This window comes from Mandrillus leucophaeus, unplaced genomic scaffold (genome assembly GCF_000951045.1).
Source record: "Mandrillus leucophaeus isolate KB7577 unplaced genomic scaffold, Mleu.le_1.0 Scaffold829, whole genome shotgun sequence".
NCBI lineage: Eukaryota > Metazoa > Chordata > Mammalia > Primates > Cercopithecidae > Mandrillus > Mandrillus leucophaeus.
In genome coordinates this window covers 320,451-347,338 of record NW_012109019.1, presented here as the reverse complement: position 1 = coordinate 347,338, position 26,888 = coordinate 320,451, and the positions used below count along the sequence as shown (strand labels likewise).

General features: G+C 38.2%; 1 protein-coding gene across 2 annotated transcripts in view; it reads right to left on the bottom strand.

Annotated features, from left to right (window-relative positions):
• SNRK (SNF related kinase) overlaps positions 1 to 26,888 on the bottom strand; it is a 62,083-nt gene that overhangs the window by 13,599 nt on the left and 21,596 nt on the right. For both annotated transcript variants that reach the window (XM_011968082.1, XM_011968083.1), the window contains exon 4: positions 5,511 to 5,652. In XM_011968082.1, the coding sequence (XP_011823472.1) occupies positions 5,511 to 5,652 (142 nt within the window). The remainder of the gene's footprint in view (positions 1 to 5,510; positions 5,653 to 26,888) is intronic.

Below are 26,888 nucleotides of genomic sequence, written 5' to 3'. Positions count from 1 at the left end.
GAGGTGGAGGCTGCAGTGAGCCAAGATTGCATCACTGCACTCCAGCCTGGGCGACAGAGTGAGACTCCATCTCAAAAAAAAAAAAAAAAGGTATAAAAACATCTATATTTGGCCGGGCACGATGGCTCACGCCTGTAATCCCAGCACTTTGGGAGGCCAAGGCAGGTGGATCACGAGGTCAGGAGATCGAGACCACCCTGGCTAACACGGTGAAACACCGTCTCTACTAACGATACAAAAAATTAGCCAAGCGTGGTGGCGGGCGCCTGTAGTCCCAGTTACTCGGGAGGCTGAGGCAGGAGAATGGCGTGAACCTGGGAGGCGGAGCTTGCAGCGAGCTGAGATCGCACCACTGCACTCCAGTCAGGGCAACGAGTGAGACTCCGTCTCAAAAAAAACCAAAACCAAAACAAAAATAAACAAAAAAATGTGTATCTGTGTTAAAACAGGTAGAAAAATCACTAAAATAACAGACTATAACTTCCTAGCTAATTCAGGGAGAAAGTCAAACAAGGGAAAAAGAAAAACTTTGGCAGGGCATGGTAGCTCATGTCTATAATCCCAGCACTTTGGGAGGCAGAGGCTGGAGGATCTCTGGGGACCAGGAGTTCGAGAACAGCCTGGGCAACATAGTGAGACCCAGTCTCTACAAAAAGTTTAAAAATTAGCCAGGCATGGTGGCAAGCACCTGTAGTCCTAGCTACTCAGGAGGCTGAGGCAGGACAATCACTTGAGCCCAGGAGTTGAAGGCTGCAGTGAGCGATGTATGATTGTACCACTGTATTCCAGCCTGGTCAACAAAGCAAGACCCTAAGAAAAGAAAGAGGGAGGACAGAGAGAGAAAGAGAGCAAGGGAGGGAGACAGCAAGAGAGAGGATGGAGGGAGGGGAAGGAGGAGAGGAAAGGGAAGAAGGGAGGGAAGGAGAGGGGAGGAAAGGGAGGGCAGAGGGAGGGGGAGGGAAAGGGAGGGAGAGAGGAAGAAAGTGGAGGGAGAGAGGGAAGAAAGAAAGAAAAAGAGAAAGAAGGAAGCAAAAGGGAAAGGTAAGGAATCCTCCATCAACTCCAAAGAAGAATGGGGTAAAAAGAAAAAAAAGGCCGGGCGCGGTGGCTCACGCCTGTAATCCCAGCACTTTGGGAGGCTGAGACGGGTGGATCATGAGGTCAGGAGATCGAGACCATCCTGGCTAACACGGGTGAAACCCTGTTTCTACTAAAAATACAAAAATTAGCCGGGCGCGGTGGCAGGCGCCTGTAGTCCCAGCTACACGGGAGGCTGAGGCAGGAGAATGGCATGAACCTGGGAGGTGGAGCTTGCAGTGAGTGGAGATCGCGCCACTGCACTCCAGCCTGGGTGACAGAGCGAGACTCCGTCTCAAAAAAAAAAAAAGGAAAGGAAAAAAACAAGTAGGACAAACATAAAACATACAAAAAGATGGCATAAATAGATCTACATCTATCAGTGACTACAATAAATGTAAATGGAATAAACTCTCCATTTAAAACACAAAAATGATCAGATGGGATTAAAGAAAAACTTGGCTCCAGTCTGTTAAAAAAAGATGTATTGAAAACCAGAACAATGGGAAGTTTAAAGTAAGAAAAGAAAGAAAAACTATACAGCACACAAATGGTAACCAACAGAAGACTGGTGTGGCTAAAAACAGACAACACAGACTGACTTTTAAGGCAAAAAAGCAGTACTAAAGAGGGCCATTACCTCATTGATACAAATTGATAGAATGGGAAGATAAGACAGTTTTCAACTTGTTTGCACCTAATAACATTACCTCAAAACAAAGCAAAAACTGACAGAGCTCCAAGAATAAAACATATCCACCATCACGGTGGAAAAATATCTCAGTAACTGATCAACTAGGAGAAAAAAAAACTCAGAAAGGATGCAAATAATTTTGAACAGCATAATCAAAAAGCTTGATTTTAAGGATTTATACAGAACTCCAAAATTGGAAAATATACACTATTTTCCAGAACAAAAAGATCTTATGCTAGGCCATAAGCAAGCCTCAGCAATTTGAAAAACCAAAAAAACAAAAACAACACTGGTACCATAGAGGCTATTATTCTTGGACCATAACACAATTAAGGCAGAAATCAATAAAAAGCTAATTAGAAAAATGCCATAGATTTGGAAATGTAAAACACCCCTGTAAAAAACTCACACATGAAATAAATCAACACAAACTAGAAAATACTTATTAGAACTGAATAATAGCAAAAGGACTATAAATCAAAACCAGTGGGATGCAGCTAAAATGGTATCAGAAGGCAATTTATAGCCTTAAATTATTACAACAGAAAAGGGAAATTTGTGAGCTAAGTATCCGACAACAGAAAGAAAAAGAACAGAATTAGCCTATGGAAGTGAGTGGTATGAAATACTACAGACAAGAGAAAAGAAAATTAAGAAAACATAAAACAAAAATTATAATTGTTAATAAAAGCAAAAGGTAGTTCTTAGAAAAAGACTAATAAAATAACAAACTTCTTGCAAAACTGATCAAGACAAAAAAGCACAATTTATCACTATTGAAATAAAAAAGGACACTATATCAACACTTCTTATAGACTTAAAAAATACAACTAAAAGATACTATAGGCTGGGCATAGTGGCTCAGGCCTGTAATCCCAGTACTTTGGGAGGTCGAGGTGGGCGGATCATGAAGTTAAGAGATCGAGACCATCCTGACCAACATGGTGAAACACTGTCTCTACTAAAAATACAAAAATTAGCTGGGCATGGTGGTGCGCACCTCTAGTCCCAGCTAACTGGGAGGCTGAGGCAGGAGAATCGCTTGAACCCAGGAGGTGGAGGCTGCAGTGAGCTGAGACTGTGCCACTGCACTCTAGCCTGGTGACAGTTCTAGACTCCATCTCAAAAAAATAAAAAAGATAAATACTTGCGGTTAATACATTTGAAAAATTAGACAAAACAGACATGTCCCTTAAAAAACACAGCTTAGCAAAACTGATACAGGAAAAAAGTTTAAAAACCTAAATAGTCCCAATAATTTTTTTTTTTTTTTGAGACAGGGTCTTATTCTGTCACCTAGACTGGAGTGCAGTGGCGCAATCACAGCTAACTGTGTCCTCGACCTTCTGGGCCCATGCCATCCTCCCACCTCAGCCTCTCCAGTAGCTAGGACCACAGGCATGGGCCACCAGAACTGGCTAATTTTTCTTTTTTTCTTTGTTTGTTTAGTAGAGACAGGGTCTCCCTGTGTTTCGCAGGCTGGTCTTGAACTCCTGGGCACAAATGATCCTTCCGTCTTGGCCTCCCAAAGTGCTGAGATTACAGGCATGAGCCACCATGCCTGGCCCCAATAATAATAATTTTTTTTTTTTTTTTTTTGAGACAGAGTCTCGCTCTGTCACCCAGGCTGGAGTGCAGTGGTGCGGTCTGGGCTCACTGCCAGCTCTGCCTCCGGGGTTCACGCCATTCTCCTGTCTCAGCCTCCCGAGTAGCTGGGACTACAGGCACCCGCCACCACGCCCGGCTAATTTTTTGTATTTTTAGCAGAGACGGGGTTTCACCGTGTTAGCCAGGATGGTCTCGATCTCCTGACCTCGTGATCTGCCCGCCTCGGCCTCCCAAAGTGCTGGGATTACAGGCGTGAGCCACTGCGCCCTGCCAGTAATAATAATAATAATTTTTTGAGACAGAGTCTTGTTCTGTCACCCAGGCTGGAATGCAGTGGCATGATCTCAGCTCACTGCAACCACCACCTCCCGGGTTCAAGTGATTCTCCTGCCTCAGCCTTCTGAGTAGCTGGGATTACAGGCGCATGCCACCACACTCAGCTAATTTTTGTATTTTTAGTAGAAACAGGGTTTCACCATGTTGGTCAGGCTGGTCTCGAACTCATGATCTTGTGATCCACTTGTCTCAGCCTCCCAAAGTGCTGGGATTACAGGTGTGAGCCACTGCACCCAGCCCCAATAAGTATTAAAAATAATTCTTCTAGGAGGGAGACACAGACAGCTACTAGACAGTAGGAACTGTTCTACTTCTTAAGCTAGATAATGGGGTACAGAGGTACTCATTTTACTACATATACACTGTATACTTATTTGAATGATATATATATCAATATAAAAATAAGCTTTTTCAGTAGAAGCTGTGGAAATACTCATTGAATTATAACATGAATCACAAACATCCAACATGCAGACAACATATGCCCCCAGACAGCTGCCCTGCTTCCTGGGGTAGAGAATAGTTAACAGTAAGGTCATAAAAATAATCATCATCAATATTCATAGTTTCCTACGTGCTAAGGACCGAGCTAAGAGCTTCACACGTATTAAATCATTTAATTTTCACAATAACCCTATGTGGTAGTTTCTATCACTCTGACATCATTAGTAAATGGAGAAGTCAATATTTGAATCCAGAGTTTGAATACCTAAGTTCTTTTTTTTTTGAGACGGAGTCTCACTCTGTCACCCAGGCTGGAGTGCAATAGCACAATCTTGGCTCACTGCAAGTTCCACCTCCTGGGTTCACGCCATTCTCCTGCCTCAGCCTTCCAAGTAGCTGGGACTACAGGAGCCTGCCTCCACGCCCGGCTAATTTTTTGTATTTTTAGTAGAGACAGGGTTTCACCGTGTTAGCCAGCATGGTCTCGATCTCCTGACCTCGTGATCCACCTGCCTCAGCCTTGAATACCTAAGTTCTAAAACATCCACCTGAGATGGGGTTTCATTTAGAGAAAAAAATTCCTCAAGCAATCAGATTTCCTTCTTACCAGTTGATAGGAGAAACTCAAAACTGTTTCTACAGCAAAGTCCTCTAAGTAGTGGCTATAACCTCAGCTGAGGTCATTAAAAAAATGTCACTTACAATGTCAATGAAATACTGAACTTCCAACAGTTCTATTCCATTACTGTATTTCTCACTACACATTATCATAGTACTATGTACTAATTTAAATTCCAAATAATCGAGTATACTTTTTGTTGCTGGCTTCCCACAGTCGCATAAACCTAAACAGCTTTAGTCAATTGGCAGGAGGCGTGTGTGAAGCAAATTATGAGACATACTATGTAAACCCTCAAATAGTGTGTCGATGGTCTATTCAGGAAAGAAAATGCCCTAACTCTTCTCTGGAACTTAAAACAATTCCAGGTGATCTTGCTTTTTGCTCATGCAGAGAAAGGTAGTTCCCATGGTATTTCTTTACTTCAAGTGAAATAACCGCCACTCCTGAAGGCTGAAGAGGCATGTAATAGATTTCTTGAATAAGAAATAGATGAATACATTTTGTACTCTAATATTAAATTTCAGATCATATTCAGGGGTTAACCACCACCCCCCACCCCCACCAAACACTCTTAACAACAGTGGAAATACTAAATTCAAAAATTAAAATGAACCCAGCTGCTTGGATGTTTGAAGTCCTCTCACATTTTCTTGACATGTTAATGGAATTAAAACTTCTGGTTTTAATCTGAGTCCTTAAGGTTTCCACATACTTTTTTTTTTTACTTACTCTTTACACTCTTTAGACACATGGGATGGTACTGTATATTTGCAATCCATGATCATTGTCAGTGTTTCACTGTCATTGGCTTCTTGAAAGGGTGGCTGCCCACACACCAACATGAAAAGGATCACTCCCAGACTCCAAATATCTATAAATCAAAGACATACTTTTAAATACTGGACTAATTAGAAAACCAAAAACATTAAGAGTAAAAGTGGGCTAACAATATTATTTTATCTTGAGCAGTCAAAAGCATTTATATCTCAAAGTACAAACATCCATGAAGGAAAAGAAGCCCCAATAGGGCAGGGAAGGTGTCTGTCTTCTTCACTGTTTTTATAGTAAGTGCTAGTGAACAGTGAACGGTCAATGAATGTTCAATGAAGAGATAAACTAATGTCTTTGTTAATATAACAATAACATCAACTGGAAAGTATCTATCCAGGTGCCCAAGCCAACAGACAACACACTGCTGTTTCTCCCATTAGAATATACACCAGAAATAAAACTAATATATTAATACTCTGAGATCTGAAAAGAATTTTGCCTAAGGTCACAATTATCTCAAGTTGTTCTTTACCTCAATGCTAGTGAAGTAACCAGGTGAAGTAACTCATGTCATTTTATAGGCAAGAAAATTAAAGCTCAAGGAGGAAAGAAACATGGCCATCAATACAGTCAATCAGGAAAAAGACTGGTTATGTATTACTCCAGAGGATGAAACTAGGACCAAAGGTGTAAGTAACCAAGAGGCACACTTCAGCTTAAAAATGGGGAACTACTCAATGGAGCCGTTACAATACCAGAAAAGGCAGTGAGTTATCCATCACTAAAAGTATTCCAGCAAAGACAGGAGAAACATCTGTCTAAAATTCTGCATAAGACATTTCTGCACCAATGGTAAGGCTGGACTACCTGACATCTAAGGACCTCTCAACTCTAGCATTAGACTAACTCTGACAGTAAGAAACAACTCCTTACCTCTTTCATCATTAAATAAAAAGCAAATCCATCAATCATATGGGAAAATGATCTTTTGTTCAGATGAAAAAAAATTTTTAAGATGAAAAGGACTTAGGAAAGGGATCACAAATCATTCATTCATTCCAGAAACTAAAGAACAGACATGATAATATAAACATTCACATAATTAGAAACCAATTCAAGAAGTATTCTAGACCACAAAAGGCTTAAAAGAGAATGGAAGGGCAGACCACACGGCCTTTGTCATCACATCTGTTAACGTTCAACTGCTGTTTCCATTTACACTTAAAACACCCAAAATAATATAGGTTCCATGTTATTTCCCAAGATAATTAAAACTTAATAAAATATCTTTTCCTTGGTTCAAACTAAACAAAGACTGGCCACAAAGGCAGAAACCCAAAGTTACACACAATGTGATTTTTTTATATGTACAATAAATTTTACTAAGGATACTCTGATGGAAACTAATGAATCAGATGAAAAAAAACCGACTGAAATTAAACATTTACATAAATGAAGATGAAAGGGACCTGTGGATCATTCAGTCCAAACCCTTGGCTCTGCAGTGTCCCTAAGAGGTCTGACATTGCTTTTTGAATGCATGCATTATCTGTCCCCAGACAGCAAGCTGACTCAGGAGTCCACTCCACTCACTTTCATTTCTTTGCCTTGACTTTGGAATCCAGAGAGCCATCCCCATTCAAAAATCAAACATATCTTAATAATGGTGACTAGTCACATCTATTCTTTAAATAGCCAGTGAAAACAATCTATAACCCCAGTCCTAGCAGTACCTTAAGATTTTTTTAAAGGACATTTATACAGTTGATGTTTAACTTAAATCCTCCTCTTTGTACCACTTGAACCTGCTATTTTGGGTCACTTGTCCCAACTCCCAAGCCACCACTGTGAACAAGTGGCAATTACAATTATTCTCCCTTTATTGCAATGTGTCCTTCATTTACAAAAAGTTATGTTCTAGAAATTCACTGTAAAGTAAATCCCACCTTTCCAACTATGTCCATTATACAAGGAGGGTAACCTACCAAGTTTTAAAAAATAATATATACTTGGCTACCCCTCCACAGCAAAAAAGGGGATGATTTTAAATGGCTTACAATGAAAATACACAAACAATAAAAATCCAGGTAGATAAAAACTTTTTCTTCTATTGTTCAAATATTGACAATGTTTAATGTGACTACTTATAATCATACCTAACTACTAATACATACATATTGGAAATACAATAAATATATATCTTTCCATATAAGTCCTACAAAACATCAACTTTTATAAAATGAGTTTAATTACATTATTTCCTCTACTATCTCATACTATAACTGTGCATAAACCAGTTTGGTTTTTTACCTCTTGTCCATGCCAAACTGGGTATCTGATAGTGCAATTATTCAAAATAACGTTTTAAAAATATAATGAACAATATAAATATCAACTAACAATTACCCAACATTCTTATTTGACTGAAGAAAACTTTCTTTTTCTGTTAAAGATTAGCCTCACAAACAACAAGTTCAATTATTTGGAAATTCTCTCTTCAGGATGATTTGTTCAATCACCTTAACACACTCTGCTTGTTATGATGTGACACACAATTAGAAGAATAAAAAAGAAGAAAAGCAACATAAAACCGCAGTTTCCAGTTAAGGCTCAAATAATTTCTAAATATAGACATGCTAAAAGGTTGAAAAACATAGAAATACAATTCTATGTGAAGTAGTTGGCTAAGCTAAATAACATAATTTGAAGCATTTAAACTAGAAAAGAACAGCAGGGTAACTAAGTTTCAGAGAGGGCAAATGACTCTCCCACTGAGACAATGTGATTATTCAAGGGGCCATTTATTCCATGTATTTATTTTCCATACTTTTTCTCTTCTTACTTTACTTTTGTCTTTGAATAATTTTACTTTTTCATCCCAAGGGCCAAAGCAAAGAATAAAAAGAGGCCACTAAACAGAGTGCTATGACTTTACCAAACTATTTTAAAATGTGTTCACAATCTTTAAAATGGGAGTACTAATAGTCATCTACTTTCCTGTAAAGCTGCTGTGGGCATTAAATGAATTAAAACAGAATCCATGCTAAGTATTCAGCACAGAGAAAACATTCAAAGGTGGCTGCTGCTGCCCTGCCCTGCTTCATCTGTGGCAGGCACTGTTCCTGGCATAGCAGACAGAGATGAATGAGAGATGCCCTTGCCCTTACAAGCCTCCTAAGCCACAAAGGATGCTCCAGTGGAAATTAGCAAAACAGATATAGGAAACAGACAGTAGGTAAGTTCAAGGAGGCACAAAGCCAATACGGTTTGAGATGAGAGGGAGAAGAAACAGGGAAAGCTTCTTATTCTTAGTAATTGAGGTTTCTTAAAAAAAGGTGATGATTCAGGAGCTTGGGTCCCCAGAATTAGACATCTGGTATTATAGGACTAAGGATGGCATCAACAAAAATTATCCACCATATTCCTCCACAAATGGGGGTGGGAAGTGGTATCGTCTTAATATAACATTCATTTTAAGCCGGGAACAGTGATGCATGCCTACAGTCCCAGCTAGCAGGGAGACTGAGGTGAGAGGACCACTTAATTTGAGGCCACAGTGTGCTAAACCACATCTGTGAATAGCCACTGTGCTCTAGCCTGGGCAACATAGCCAGACCCCATCTCTTAAGAAAAAAGAAAAACCGTTCATTTTAGAGAATATTTTAGGTTATCTTTTTCCGTAAGAAAAAAAAAAAAAACATGTTAACAAAACTACAAACTCCTAAGGTATAGACCACAGCCTCAGTTTGAGATCCTAAGACTGCAAGGGATCACTGAAACCGTAAATGGGGGATGGGGGTGTAAGGGAGCAAAATGTACAGGGGACCTTACGCTATAATCATTTCCAAAAAATGTTAATGGAATTGTCTATTCACATTAAAGATCCACGGGTTACCAAACATCAACCATCTGAATCAAATTTCATATAGATACGACTATCTGAAGTGTATGTTTTTATTTCAGACCCAGCTATACGTGCTTAGTTAATAAAAATGAAAAAAAGGAAATAGTTAATAAATGTAATCAGCTTGGTTAAAAAACAAAACCCCAACTTGTGGAACTATAGGAAGGAGTGAAGAGATAATGAAGTTTTTGATAATATAAAGGGTGGGAGTTACAAGTTTCCCCTTACTGGCTGCCTTCAAGCTAGCTGGAAATGAGGTCACAGAAAGGAGCACTGAAGTCTCATCTGGCTAACACTCAGCAGGTCTATATATAATAATATAACTGAATTATGCTATTTCTAGGGTTGGGGTAGAGTTTAAGATCAAAATGAAAACAAAACAGAGTAAAAGAACATGCTAATCATTCATCTGAGGAAAAGCAAATGCCAACAGCGTGGGGAGGGGACTTCAGGACTACTGAGAGGTTTCCTAAAAAGTCATTTCTAAAGTGAATTATCTATACAACAAAAGAGGAGGATTAGAAAATAATAAAAATGGGAAGACCAGAAGAAGAGTTTTAGGTAGAAACCTCTATTTTTTCCTTTTAATAGCTTTCTTTTATCAGTATAGCCATAAATCATGAAAGAAGCAATAGAAGTAGAATGTTCTGAAACCACAGCAGATAAAATGGGGCACCTTTTACAAGACCACTTAACAGCTGCCAGGATTTATGCAATCACTTTTCAGTTCCAAGTACGGTCACAAGCCACTGACATAAGACCTAACACTAATGTAGAAGGCAATGCTTTCTTAGAATAGCAAGTATTGTTTCAGGAGTGTGTAGGTCCCAGGAGTTCTATAATAAAACCTAGGACCTTTGTTTTCTGTACAACACTCAGACACCTAATTGCCCACGTTTATCCATCTGAGTTCCTATTTACACAGAAGAACTACATGTCTGCATTCAAAATTATGTAGAGCTTTGGTTACTAATGATTATTTCTTGTTCCAAAAAGATCAGTGGTTAGTTTTAAGGAACATGACTAGAAAGCATTCCAAAAGTAGAAAACGGTCAGGTCATTTGAACAGCATAAGAAAGAAACAGAAGAGGAATGAAGAACTTGCACAAGTTTTTTAGATCTGTTTTCTGATATGTCTAGTATTCCTAGTTTTATCAATACTTTAGTTAGAAGCAAGGTTTTATTATTTAACAGGGAAATGGTTTTTTTCCCCCCCCTAAAAAGAATGAATGCCATCATCTGATACCTACTTTAAAACACTCCTTTCCCTGACCTTAATTCATCTAAATGTCCCTTGGGGACTTCAAAAATCAATGCTGCTAAAACTAAGCTTATCATTTTTTCCCCCAAGTTTATTTCTCCCCATCTACCCTGGTCGGTACAATGTAAACTTAGGAGACATTCCAGACTCCCTACTCTGAGGGTCCTCTGACTTCCAGATCAAGGAGGCACTGCCAATTCTATTACGTGCTTAAAATCCTCCAATGATCTTCATCTTCCCCAAGGTATTCCCACACTGTCCTCCAACTTAGAAACCTGGGCTACCTAACAATTTCAGCATCATCACAATGGGCTGTGATAACAGATATTCTATTTCCCTCCATTACTTGGAGCTCCGTGAGTGCAGAATAGGGCCTTCTGTTGAGCAGGCACTAGTCTACACTCAGCTAGGGCCTGCTCAACAGAAGTTTGCTGAATGAAAACCTGAAATTAAAGAGTTCTGCAAATATTCTGGGGCCCCGTCAAAAGGCCGCTGATGCAGAGTTTTAGGGTACAGAGGAAGGTGGTGGTTATTCCCAATCCTACACACACACACACACACGCACAGACACACAAAGGAAAAAAAAAGGTAAGAGGAAAAGGAGACTAAGAAGTGCTCAGAGCAGACTGTGGTGGGATAAATCAATGAAGATAAGCTGCAGTTTATTTCAGTCACCTGTTTAAGGCCCTGTGAAAACTTGTTTTTTCAAGTAAAACAGAAAAAGTTCAAGAAGTCAAAGTGTTATCAATCACATATTGTGGGAATGCACACATTCACACAAATCCAAACCAGACAAGGAGCAGACACCCTACCAACTCAGCATTCCTTCATAAAATCATTTTACAAACCTGCTACTGGTACCACTCAGGAACAATACTTTACAAATGAAAATGGAAAGATAAGACGGTGAAAACATCATACTTGGGCGATTTCTTTCAGTGTGCCCTAATGAAAATAGCATGCTTGGCCTAAAGCTTCAGAGAGACCTGGTTCAAATCCTCTGATGGCTGCTTAGCTGAGTTTCAATACGGATACTCATCCAAGGGGGGACCCATTGGAGAACTGCTTCACCAGGGATACAGAGTGACTTTTTAAATTTACTTTCAAGCAGTGATTTCACATTTCAAATTTCTCACAAGATTATGACAAATGCAATGCAATTTTAGGCGTATATGCCTAACTTTAAACTAGAAAGAAGAAACATTTTAATTTAGTACCACATCTAAAAATGTCCAATTCTGTCTAGTCAGTCAAATGCAACTAGATTAGAGACCTATATGAATTCGCATTTTATACATTTGGAGTGTCCACCAACTAAATGTTTTAGTTTGATAGCTAGTGGAGTATTCTGATGTTTTCTTAAGTTGATGTTAAAAGCACAGTCTTTTGTGTGAGGCCGAGGTGTGCTAACATAAGACGAATATACAAGCTATTAAAACACCAGTTGATAAAAATCACCTGCTGCAAATGGCAGGCTAAGAAAATGGGTTCTCTTTCAAAAAGCAAAAAAAGTTTAATGAAACAAAGCCTTCTGGGCACTGGGGATAAAAGTCAAGCAAGGTATGTCCTTTAACAGAAGATACATTATGCAGGTTTCTCTAGAATGTTTAAGCTTGCCAGGAAACTAACTTCCTCATTTGAGAATAAAGAGAAATGAACTTTAAATAGCAAATTTAATATAACAAATTTCAAAATTCAAAATATTAGCTCTTGAAATGTTTGTTTTGGCTAGTTCTCCAGGCATAATACCTAAATGAGACGTGTGGTTTTAAAATGTATGCAACTTACTTTCCTGTATTTAAAAAAATCAGTATATCTTTCTAGGAATTACAATAAATACACAACCTGGTTGGTTCCATGTAGGATTATAACTTTCAGATTTTCCTTCATATTAAAATTTTAGAAAAGTTCTCTCAAATATAACCACACATTTCTTGTTTTTCAAATTAACACTACTTTTTTCAGATTATGAAAGTAGTGCATATTTAACGCCAGTAAGATTTATTAGCAGCCTGTGGGAGGGCCCCCTATTCACCAACACCATAGATAATCCTTACTATTAGCCTATTAGGTAAAATTATAAAGATCTGTTTTAATGTATACTGACCTGATTATTTTTTCCCTAATTTCTTTAAGGTATAATTTATATACAACAAAATTCACCATTTTTAGGGTGCATTTCTCCAAGTTCTCACAAATGCAGTCACGTAACAAATACCACAATCAAGATACAGAGCAGCTGTATTACCCCAAAATTTCCTTTGTACCTCTTTGTAGTCAACCTTTCCCCAAGCCCAGTCCCTGACAACCACAGCTATTGTGTGTCCTTGCAAGTTTTGCCTAGAAATGGAGTCACAGAGTATGTAGTCTCTGCCGTCTGGTTTTTCCCAATAATGCATTTGAGATTCACTCATGTTGTTGTACACATCAATAGGTCACCATTTTTCATGGCTGAGCAGTATTCCATTGTGTAAATGTTCCACAATTTATTTCAGTTTGGGACAGTAATGAATAAAGCCACAAAAAAAGTATGTACAGGCTTTTGTATAAACATAAATTCTCATTTATCTTGGGTAAATACCTAGGAGTGAGTCTGCTGGGCCACTGCTGGGTAAGTGTATGTTCATCTTTCTAAGAAACTGCCAAATGATTTTTCTAACTGGTTATGCAATTTTACATTCCCAGCAGAAATGTACGAGCGTTTCAAATGCTCCATTCACACCCTTGCCAGCTCTTGGTATTGTCAGTTTAAAAAATTTTAGCTATTCTAACAGGTGTGGTTTTAACTTGCATTTCCCTAATGACTAATGGTGTGGAACATCTGCATGTGCTTATCTGCCATATTATGTCTTTTTTGGTTAATTATTCATAATTTTTCTTTTTTGGATCATGCTCTTGGTACTGTACAGAATATCTTTGCCTAAGCTAAGGTTGCAAAGATCCCCTATGTTTTCTTCTAGAAGTTTTATAGTTTTCCATTTTACATTTACATCTATGACACAGATTGAGTTTTTACAAATGGCGTGAGGTACTGATCAAGGTTCATTTCATTTCATATGGATATCAAACTGTTGCCACAGCATTGCTGGAAAAAAGGCTCTTTCTCCATTGAATTGCTTTAGCACCTTTGTTGAAAATCAACTGGCCACGTATGTGTAGGTTTATTTATGGACTTTCTATTCTATTTCACAGATCTACCAGTCTACCCTTTGCCAATACAGTCTTTATCATTGTAGCTTTTCTACTAAGTCCTGAATAATTATTTGCAGGGTTAAACTTTTTCTTCTTTTACTGGCTAGTTATATCACTTCTTTAATAAATTCTCTTTTCATTTGTCTATAGGGGAGTTTGTCATTGATTTGTAAGAACTCTTTCTACATTAAGAATACTATTTCCTATATTACAAATATTTCCCCAACTTGTTTGCATTATAATTTTGTTTCAAATAATATGTGTACTACATCCATCAACTGCAATCAAAGATATTACCCTATTCCTTATGCCTCTTGCTTAGAAAGGCCAAGATAGTATGAATATTCGCTTTTTTTCTTAATTACTCATATACAAATCCTTAATTCACCTGGAATTTACTTTGATATAGACATACATAGAAATCAATCATTTCTTCTCCAAATGTTGAATTTTTCCAGTCAATTTATTAATTCTTCCTTTTATGTTGTCTAATAATGGAGGAATTTAAAATGATTAGACCCTGTTCTTTTTTCTGCATCATTCAGAATGACCAGCTGAAGAACCATGCTAGGATACAGTGGTGCCCATGGGGTCATCAGTCTGTATGCCAAAAAGCCACAAAGCAGACACTGATATGTATATTCAAAAAATGTGTGGCAGCACTATTTGCCAGGAACTGTGCTAGGTGCTGAGATATAATCATAATGAAACCTAAAAGGTTGGCAATGAAGGGACCTAGGTGAGACAGCACCACTGCACTTTGTGTCCCGGGACTTGCCAAAATTCACCTCTGTTCATTCACTCACACAGAAAGTAACAACCACCTGGCTTTAAAAGATGCCTCCATCTTATCTTCCATCAAAGATTCTCCTTTTAGAGCTGCTTCCATGGTAAGTAGGTGCCTCGCCTTACCTCCAGAGGTGCCCAAAAGCACTGTTAAACACTTGGGCTTCAGGCGGCAAGGAGAGGCGCACACCATGTTTTTTAAGTTTTCGACGATGATTTCATGATTCTTTCTCATCTTGCTGCTATCAGTCAGGGCACCTGACTTTAGGAAGTCCCTGTTACCTATCAGCTGACAGCTGGAAATACAAATTTACTGAACTTGCTAGAATTATATGTAAAATTAACTAAATAAGGATCTGAGTGAGACCCTGAATGATAGCTACCAGCAAAATACATGAGCTTTGTACATGGACTTAGGACAGTCCATTTCATCTACCAGGAGTCTTTATTTGCTTGCTTCCTAGTGCTCTGCTGGGTTTAGGACAACTCAAAAACTGATAAGTGATCAATAGGCAGTCCTCTAATTGGTAAGATTCACGGATAGCCAAGGATTTTGAAGACTGTTTATCTTACATAAAGTAACATAAAAACAATTTTGGAAAGCCTCCTTACCATATGAAAAGCTGCCCCCTTTATTCTCCTGACAACAGCTGGAGGAGTCAAAGGTTACAAAGTCAGGGAACACTCAAGTTCTCTCTATTCTTGCCTCTACTAATTAATAAATTCATTTTGATACTGAAGCTAGACGGTAAATCCAAGAAATTCTTATCAAGTTGTTTACTGATATTGATAATACAGCCTTGCACGGGATAGAGGGCAAGGTACCTCACAAACTGATAACTGAGTACAAAACTAGAACTAATCTAAAACCAAGGGAATCTTCTGTCTCCAGGTGGAACATAATGGGTTTCAGCCAAGTGAAGGTTCTGCCATAACTATAAAAAAAAAAAAAAAAAAAGCCTTGTGAAAAGCTTTGGGAGTAACAGGAATACATGAGCTGAAATTTGATGTCATAAGAGCCCTTTCTAGACCTTAAGCAAAAATCCATAAGAATCTTCAAAGTGTGACTTCGGGAGTTTCAATGGATCACAAATGTTCCTAAAAATGATTAAACCTAATCAACGTATATTACACACAAATTATCAGGTTTTTTTGGTAGAGTATCTTATTAAAACTCTGAAAGTAGGTAAATTTGGGGGAAAAAAAAAAACCCCAGCCACTCTGATACAAGAATACAAGCTTGGTGTTGACTAACATTTAATACCTCTCATTGTAAATCAACTGATGGGTGTTCTAGTGTATACATTAGTATATACACGAAACACTTTGTTAAGCCAGTTTCGGTCCTCTAGAAACTAATCACTACTTAATACAAAGCTGAGACTCACAACCTGGAACATGGTGATGAATCAGTGACACCATCTCAGGGGCATCCTTCCATCTACTGGAGCTCTCAATCCATGTTAGGTCTCTTTTAAACTCTTAACAAGGGCCTCCAAATGTCAGTGGAGAGTTGCTACATACAAACTCTGTTATACAAAATGGGTTTTTAAGAAAACCATATAAAATATACCAAACATCTACAAGTCTATTTGACTTTAGGAAATAAAAAGAATACTGTACCCAATGACTTGATGTTTCCTTTGGAAACAGATCCATTTATAACCTTACCTCCAATTTTCCGTTACAATCTCCTACTCAAGTCATATCTATGAAATTTAAAACACACTAGGGAAAATGGGAGATCAAGTATATAAAACAACAATGAACGAGTCACGTATTCAAAGGCACAAAAATAAGAACACTATTTTACACGTGTATTTTATGTTCCAAAGCTTATTTCAAAACTGTTTGTGTTCATCCAAACAGTTGTGGGTCCACTTTTTACTCAACCTCATAAGCTTGCAAGATCAGATCCAGAAAGGGCTTCACAGTGTTCAACAAACACCTCTGAAACTAACCCAAAATGTATGTTTGTATCTCTCTAAAGACAGGAACCACAGCTTTCACTGGGTCCTCTAAGAGTCTAGGACTCATTAAATATATACAAGGCAAAGAAAAGGAATTATGACATGAGCAAAGAAATCAGGAAGAACCACAGAGGGTGACCACAATTAATATAATCTTCATTTCCTTGGTTCATCTCTGTAACATTTATTAATTTAAATAAACATTAAGAGCTTGTCATGTTTGCCAGGTGATAGGACACTGATAAAATATAAACAAACACACAGTCCCCTCTCTCAAGGACTTTACTATTGAGCAAGGGGGACAAGTGAGCCATCTGGAGTAAGGCAGGCTTGGCACTGCCCCATCCAATTCCAAAGAGAAAGGGCAATCAGGGCATGTGTTCTCCTAACTTCATCATCCTCCTTTTTTAGCCATCCACAGCCCCTCTTTTATTTTAACCCAGCAAAACAGTATGCCTACTCTGTGCCTGGCTGCGTCCCAGGTGCCAAGATTTAGATATATCTATGAAGAGAGTCTCACTCTAAAAGGTGTTGTTTTCCTACTCACCAGACACAGTATCACAAAGGCTGAGAACCTATAATTTTTTTCTTGGGTTTCAAAGTTTAAAATCTAAATTAAAATTTTAAAAATATTAAATTAGACACTGTTTACACTACACTAGAAATAATTTCTTATTACGACTCTATATAAGGCTTATAGATCAACCTGATGACCACACATACAACTTCCTAACGTGCTGGGACAGGGATTCCCCAAGAACTGAGACCAGTCACCAACCGGTCCCACCTGGCCCCTCTCAGTAAGCACAAGAGAGTGATCAAGCAGAGCAGCCTGTGTGTAAACAAACAAACCAATTCTTTTTTTTTTTGAGACAGAGTCTCGCCTTGTCGCCCAGGCTGGAGTGCAGTGGCATGATCTCAGTCCACTGCAACCTCCGCCTCCCAGGTTCAAGCGATTCTCCTGCCTCAGCCTCCTGAGTAGCTGGGAGTACATGCACGTGCCGCCACACCTGGCTAATTTTTATATTTTTAGTAGAGACAGGGTTTCATCTGGTTGGCCAGGCTGATCTCAAACTCCTGGCTTCATGTGATCCACCTGCCTCAGCCTCCCAACGTGCTGGGATTAAAGGCGTGGAGCCACCGCACCCGGCTCGATTCTTTAGTACATTCTAAAACACTAAAATAACTTTTAGAGTTCAGTCTGTTCAGCAACATGCAATGCGAATAATAGGATTCCAAATTTATTGTGTTAGAAAGTTTGCTCTAACTGCTGATTTTTTGTATTGCAAACTTATCTTTCTTCTTCAACAGGCATACATTTCTTACCTCAAAAAGCTTTTTTTTTTTTTTAAAAAAAAAAAAGAAAAAAGAAAATTTAGCATTTTCAACTCCCTAAAGGTTTCTCATGTTATGACCTAAGGTAAGTTGATTCAGTTTCCATATGTATTTTTGTACTAAAATAGCTACTGTTTTGAGTGTTTTGAAAAGCCTTTCTGAAGTTCTAAGAAACTAATCTGCTATCAAATAAACACCAAGACTGTCATTTCTTATCTAACATTTTAAAAAAGAAATAAAAATCCCTACTTTAGAAGGTAACTTATTCCCTAAATACAAATAACATTCTGAAAGTTAAATACAACTAAAAACAACATGTGAGAAAAACACAAGAGCAAAGGTCCCGGGCCTGCCCTTCCTCCCCATTTTCCCACGGCAGCCAACATTTCAGAAATTCCCGAGGACAAATTTCCAAAGGGGACAAGGGTATCTCGGATACACTTCCTCCCACATTGAGAAAGAGGCAGGAAAGGAAAATGAGGCCAGGGTCTAATGTTAAGTGTCCCTCTGGGACCACAGCAGCAACACCATAGAAACATAAAGCATCCTGTGATTTTTCCCAAAGCAGCAGCACTGAGACAGTGACATCTGATGGACTGAGGGCTAATTTTGTGTCTGGCATTATGCTAAGTACTTTACTTATATTCATTCTTTTAATCGCCTCAACAATCCTAAAGGCAGGAACTACGAACCCCATTTCACAAATGGAGGTAACAGAGCGCAGAGATGCAAGTCAAGTGGGGAAAGAGAACAGGCAGGGCTGGGGTCCTACACCTCTGGAGAAGCTGAGGCCTCGCTGAGGGGTGACATGTAGGCAAGAAAATCAGGGGCAAGAGTGGCTAGGCAGCAGAGGGAGATGGATGGCCCTGAAGGAGGACCAGGCTTGGAGTGTGCCTAACAGCAAGGAGGCAGCGTGGCTGGAGCTGAGGGAGCAACTGGGAAGGTAGTGAGAGGGAAGTCTGGGAAGAAATGGAGATGCCAATCTTTTGGGCTGTGTTGGCCACAGTGAGGATGATGGCTTTGATTCAGACTGAAATGGAAGGTCTCTAAATAGTTTTCAGCAGAGAAATAACATGATCCAACTTGAATTGTACAAAGAAAGGGTAAACATTGTTTTCCTTATGAGTAGGGGTTACCTGAAACTGCCACCTTAGTCTGCTGACCCAAGGAATTCTCTCCTTACAGCTGCTCCCCACTGCAATTCCCGACATACTCTTGCCCAAAGCCCCAGATCCTCCTCTCAACTGGAACTTTCCACATCAGAGAACTGTGGTAGAAGAAACAAAGGAAAGAAAACCTGCCCCTAAAATCCCTCCTTTCTCTTGTCTTTCTAAAATACACACACTTATGCCAGTCAGCCCCATTAGGAAGCTCGAACTACCCAGATTCAGCGCATGAGTTCTGCTTTGAAATTTATATAAATATTAACTTTTCATTTTTGTTCTTGTTCCTGTACTAGAACTTACAATAATCAATTGTGCACAACTTTGTCATTTTACACAGGATTTTAGAGGAAGGGGGTGGGCACTAAGGACCCTTTTAAAACAAACAAACAAAATGAAAAAATCCCTTTCTAGTTAAAAGCACTAAGAGCCCTTAGAAAACTGCAAAGGTACTATGAACCCAAGAAAACGAGTTGGAATGAGGCGGTGTGGTAATCTGACTTGCAGAGGACCAGGGGCACTAATCAGAAGCTCCAGGGAATGGCAGTGGAAAGGAAGCAGGCAGGACAGTCTCTGGGCTCTCAGGGAAGAGGAAAGGACGAGCAATCAATGCAGAGGAGTTTCCAAAGGGGGTGTGTGGGGGAGGGTCTAGCTTGAAGTTTCACATCAGAAAAAATTTCCAAGGGTTCTAAAATGTGGTTTTCACTTATCCCTAAATGAGCAGACAGTGGTTAAAAATGGGAGGCAGGGAAGAAGAAAAAAAATTAAGCTCCAATTATGAACGTCAAAAAAGAAATATTCCCTTTTACTCTTTAAACTTAAGTTAAAAACAATTTTTAAAGAACATCAGAATTTAAAATGTTGAAAATATCTTTTTCCACTAGTATCTAAAAATATTTGATTCTATAGGTTAAAATCAGCAGTAGGCAAGGCTGGATGCATATTAGAATTGCATGGAAGCTTCTGAATGTGAGCCTAAGCCACGTAAATCTGAATCATAATCTCTGGGGGTGGGGCCCATAGGTATTTTTGAAAAATCTCCCCCAGGTGAAACTGAGAGCCACCAGTTTAAATCTTACCCTACCACTAAAGTAGAATAAATTATACATTTGTATTAACATATATTTTGTTTGATCTGAGCCTTATAACACAGTGAGAACAATAAGTACCACAGCTAAAAATCAGTGAAGAAAATAAAAAACACATAAATTATTTCTGTCATATTTTTCAGTCTGCTCAAATACTTTTATATGACTGAAAAACCCACCTATATGGTACCTATAGACTACTTCCCATAAACATCTCATGCTCAAGAATCTTTACTAATTCTAAATACTTTTTATTTACAGAGGGTTTATGCCAGATCAATTTTTAATTGTGATTTCAGAAATATCTGTTTCTTACAGGCATGTGAAATTTCAGGCAGCTTAGGAAAAGATTTTCATTTTTTCCTTCTGGTTTTATATGACAAGTGATAACATTACAGATGCATAAAGTATCTTTCAGAGTATGTAACATTTCACTTGGCAGCTGGGTTATGGAAGGTGTGTGCTACATTTCTATGGATATGTTGTTCATTTCTTAATATTACACATACCTGGGCTCCAGGCTGCAAGGCAGTTTGTGCTGGGCACACTTATCCATGCAGGTATTATTTTTAATAAAACTTACTGACGTGCTACTTTAAAGAAGATCAAACTTCTTTTCCTAACCATAGAAGAGGCACAAATCATCCCTTTAAAATAGATAATCCCAAACTCCACAGTCGGGAGTAGTACCTGTGACACAAGCCTAATGTCTTCTAATCTAGAACTCATCAGGGCCTGTATATCCAAATGGTAAATAGTACAAGAGTAAGTAATATAAAAGTTAAATTCTGCCTCTGGGAAGAGAAGGTCCTCTGAAAAACTGAAACATTACTAAAATATTTGTTTCTAATAAACAATAACTTAAAACGGGAAATGAAACTACACATTCAAATTTGGTGCCACTTGGGAAGGACTATAAAAGTAAATACATTAATAGCATCTCTGGAATCTGAAATAAAAGGTGTTACCGATTCCTGTATAACTTATAATAGCAGGGTTTTTTTGTTTGTTTGTTTGTTTTTTGTTTTTAAGAGATGGGGCCTCATTACCTTGCCCAGGCTTGTAGCACAGTGGCTATTTCCAGGCACTATCCCACTATTGATCAACACAGGAGTTTTAACTTGCTACATTTCCGAACTGGGCCAGTTCATCTCTTCTTAGGCAGCCTAGAGGTAACCCTGGCTCCCGAGAGGTCACCATATTAATGTCCAACTTAGTGCAGACACCCGATCAGCATAATACACTACAGCCTAGAACTCCCGGGCTCAAGTGGTCTTCCTCCTGTCTCAGCCTCCTGAGTAGCTGGGACTACAGGTGTTTGCCACCACACACAGCTGTAACTGCAGATTATTTATAAACCAAAGAGAAAACTTCTGATTCATTTATGACCCTTTTTTTAAATTTTTTTTTTAAAGAGATGAAGTCTCACTATGTTGCCCAGGCTGGCCTTGAACTCCTGGGCTCAAGCAATCTTCCCACCTCAGCCTTTTGAGTAGCTACAGGCACACACTACCAGGCCTGACTTCATTTACGTCCTTCTGAAATAGTTCAAAGTTTTATCAAAAGGTTTTACGGCTTACTTAGGCTGTACTATCTTACAAGCAGGAGCAATCCTTTAAAAAATATTTAAGCATTTTAACATTATACATAATGCTACAATCACAACTCTTTTGGTGGACACCCATTTCCAAAATTCTCTAAAAGACTCTTTTACAGGGAAGAGTCTACTGAGGAGCTATTTTATCACAGACTAGGGTAGACAGAAAGAAATTACACTCTTAAGTACAACTCTTGGCTTGATTATTTCAAGAGTTCCAAAAACTGGCATATTATACAAATGATAAGAAACAGTAAGTTAATAGCTATAAAGAATGTCTCAATTTATATTTTATTAATTTACCTTTTCACAAGACAAGGCAATTCATTTCAGATAGACCAGGATAGCAATTTTTAAATGCATACCGGATTTTAAAATGTTCTTTACATGTAGTAAGTTAAGCCAAATAAATAAAGATGTTTAAGACTGCAATTCTAAGATAACTCTATATCCTTCCTCATTATGGAACATTGTAAGGCATTATGACTCAGAAAAAGTTAAGAATCAGTGCTCTAAAATACAAGTACAGGCCAGGCGCGGTGGCTCAAGCCTGTAATCCCAGCACTTTGGGAGGCCGAGACGGGCGGATCACGAGGTCAGGAGATTGAGACCATCCTGGCTAACACGGTGAAACCCCATCTCTACTAAAAAAAAAATACAAAAAACTAGCCGGGCGAGGTGGCGAGCGCCTGTAGTCCCAGCTACTCGGGAGGCTGAGGCAAGAGAATGGCGTGGACCCGGGAGGCGGAGCTTGCAGTGAGCTGAGATCCGGCCACTGCACTCCAGCCTGGGCGACAGAGCGAGACTCCGTCTCAAATAAATAAATAAATAAATAAATAAATAAATAAATAAATAAAATACAAGTACATACTTTTAACATGGTGAGGGGTAAATGCTCTCACCTCAGTAGAGATAATTTTTCGGCTGATTATCTGATTTTATATTTACTTTTTAAAAATAAAAATACCAGTGTAAGACTGACATTTGTTAGCATGCAACACACTGCAAAATATAGTGTGTTTCTGTCACATCGACCTTCATTCCCAGACCATCATCAGGCATTACTGCTAAAAACGAAAACCACACTACACAGTAAGTCAGAAACACCCACACTGGGATAATTGCCTTCCAGTTAATGAATAATATGTATCTATATTCAAACTTTTCATTTTGAAATAATTACAGATTCACAACAGTGGCCAACAAAACAAATGGACAGGTAAGTTTCATGTATTCTTCACCCAGTTTCCCCCAACAGTAACATCATGCTTAAATATAGTAAAATACCAAAACTAGGAAACTGACATTGGTACAGTCCACAGAGCTTATTCAGATTTCATCATTTCACATGTATTTGTGTATGTAGTTTCTATGAAATTTTTATCACATGTGGAGATTTGTATAACCACCAGACACAGAAGTGCTCTATCACCACAAGGCTCCTTCATGCTATCTTTTACATGCACACCACCTACCACCATCTCTAATTCCTGGCAGCCACCAATCTGTTCTCCATTTTTACAGTTTTGTTACATCAAGAGAATTTTATAAATGGAATTATATAGCATGCAACCTGAGATGATTGTTTTTGCCCCTTGGAATCCATCCAAGTTGTTGTATCAATAGTTTATTCCTTTTTATTGCTGCACAGTATTCCATGGTATGAATACACCACAGTATAACAATTAACATGTTGAAGGATAACACCTGGGCTGTTTCCGGTTTATGGCTATTATAAATAAAACTGCTATGAACATCCATGTACAGATTTTTGTGAATACAGGTATTCATTTCTCTGGGACAAACACCCAGTAATGCAACTGCATATTTAGTTTCATAAGAGCATATTTAATTTTATAAGAAACTGTCAAACTATTTTTCAGTGTCTGTGGTAGTGATTTCTCTCCTTATTCTTTTCATAATTGTTTTAGTTATTCTAGGTTCTTTGCCTTTCCAGACACATTTTAGAATAATGTTGTCTATGTCTATAAAAGCCCTGCAGAGTTTTGACAGGAATTATGTTAAACCTATAGATCCATTTGGGGAAGACTGGCATCTGTACTATGGTGTATTCCAATTCATGAACATATGTCTCTCCATTTATTTAGGCCTTCTTTGATTTCTATCACTAATATTATTTTTTCATTAGATGTGTTCTGTTAGATGTGTATCTAGGTATTTCACTTTCTTTGGCATGACTTTACATTTCAGTCTCTACATATTCATTATCAGTGTAGAAAATCAATCGATTTTGTGTTGATCTAATATCCTGTGATATTGCAGAATTCATTTGATATTCTAGGAATTTTTCTGTAGATTCCATGAGATTGTCTATGTACACATTCAAGTCATCTGAAAGCAGAGACAGTTTTATTTCTTCTTCTCCCATCTTTATATAACTTTCAGTACTATGTTGAGTAAAAGTGATATGTGTACATCCTTGCCTTGTTTCTCAACTTAGGACGAAAGCTTTGAGTCTTTCACCATTAAGTAGGATGTTATCTGTAGGGTTTTTGTAGATTCTCTTCATATAAAAAGTTGATGTTCCTCTCTATTCCTTGTTTAGTTAGAGCAGGCAAAGAGTAATATTTTAATGTAGGACAAAATACAGAGTATAAAGAAGTTTAGTTTTTTACACACCAATATGTGTGAGAACACACCCCATGACTCTAAACAACTTCCATTAAATGCTGAACTGCACATGAGAAATGTTGTAGAGAGTGTATATAGGCTTTTTGTGCATATTCAAGACTTAATCTAAATCCAAACATTTGCACTGTATCCATATGGAGCCATGTTTCAAGTAACTCAGCTTTCATTGATTACTGCATAATTGGTAGTAAGAATTAATGCAGAGACTGAATATTTCATCTTTGAAATAGTCTATAAACTAGGAAACACCTAAAATAAAGCTTTTTAAATCTAGATCTGTAATATCCTAGAAGACTCCAAACCTTAGGTGAGATGATGAAGTTCTCAATACCAAATTTAATTCATTTTAACTTGAAAATAAGAATTTTCAGGAAAGTAGAAAAAGGTCATAAATAATGTCAGGGTTTTACAATTATTGAAAAGTTGTGAATCTATTATTTAAGAAACAATTTTCCCATTTTAGAGTTCCTATAATAATGAAGAAAATTTTACAGTACAATTTTTTAAAGAGTAAGTTCTTTCCTAATGCTGCTCTGACAAAACCTTTATTTATCAAGAAATTCACTTGGAACCTCACTACAAGCAGGCCACACTACAGGACAAGCAGCCAGGCATCCATCGGTTTCAGCAGAGCCTGGTCGCTCAGAGCAAAGACATTACACTTGTCTTGACCCAGCAGGCACAAGTTCATTGCCCTGTCTCTTCTTCCACTGCATAACCTGATGTGACAAGCAGCAATGAGTTCTCCACGGTGTACACCACTGCACTGCACTCTACTACAGTAATTCCACAGGCTGCAATGAGAGATTCCAGGATTTTTCCCACAGATCCTTTTTCCCCCCATCCTTTCTGACTCTGTGAAATCAACTTAATACACATTCTTGAAAGCTCAGAGAGCTGACTGAATCAATAGTGCATGAGCATGATCTAGCTACCCTTCCTCTTTCCAAATCCCTAGATATGACAGAAACAGTAGAAGGCAGGTAGGATCAGACTGAAAGAGGAAACCAGAGCCCCAAAATCCAGCTAGCGGGGGCTTCTGTGGTGCTCTTTTCTAGATGATGCACACTGGAAACAGGAAAGAACTGCACCCAGACAACCATTAGAAGGATTAACTGAGGACTAATTTCCTACCTTATAATTCTACACTAGCACCAAGCATGTCCACGCAGACATGTGTTCCAGGATTTTTGTAGATTCTCTTCATCAAGTTGAGGATGTTCCTCTCTATTGTGGACATTAGGAACAGAGAGAGAGGGATGGTGTCCAAGAGGTGTATTAACAACCTGACAAATAGTAAGACCAGATACCAGCGCTTCCCAGTTAGCTGTATGACCCTGCTCCTCTCCCATATCCCCTAGAGTACTCAGACATCATATTCACAGCAAAGTATCTGGAAATCTCAAAAACAGAGATGAACAAACAACTAACACCCCCAAGAACGAAGGAAAAATGAGAGAGAGGAACCAAGTTCATCAAACAGAAGCAGCAGCACCCAAGAAAACCTGCTTAATGAAGCACTTTCGGAACTGTTAAAATAAGAAAAACAAAATACGCTCCACTGAATTAATGAAATGTAGTTCTACAAAGAAAATTAGTCTTGCATCAGACTTCTCACCGACAACTTTAAAAGCAAAAAGATGACAGAAAAATATCTGTGAAAAACATATCTTCAAAGTTGGGAGAAAAATGATTTTGAATATATATTTCCATATCCAGTCAAATTAGCATTCAAATGTGAAGACATTTTAGACACACAAGGACTTGAATTTTTCAAAAATCTTCTCTGAAAGGGTTACAAACAAAACAAAGCAAAATAAAAATAATCCAAGAAAGGGACAGGGAGGCCAAGAAATTCATAAAATTAACTAAAAAGTAAGTATTTATTACAGACAAACACAAGCAAACAAGAATGTTATTAACCAAAAAAGAAGTAGAAACAAACTGATTCTTATTTGTAGGGTAGGAGAAATAATGTGGACACTGTCTGACTCTAGACATTAAAGGTGGACACCAACACAAAAAGAAACAGATTACACATCGTGCAAACCACTGCGGGGGAAAGAGCAAAGAAAGCGTGCATAATCTAACAAAATATGGGAAAAGGTAATAAATAATAAGGCAAATGAAAACCACAAAATAAGATAGGACAAGTCCAAACACTCCAGTAATATTAAATATAAATAAATCAAATTCACCTATTCAAAGACTGATTCATAGATTAGACACGAAATACTGTTATACACAGGCATACCTCGGAGATACTGTGGGTTCTGTTTCAGACCACTGAAATAAAGCGAATGTTGCAATAAAGCGAGACACACAATTTTTTGCTTCCCAGTGCATAAAAAGTTACGTTTATACTATACTATAGTCTATTAAATGTGC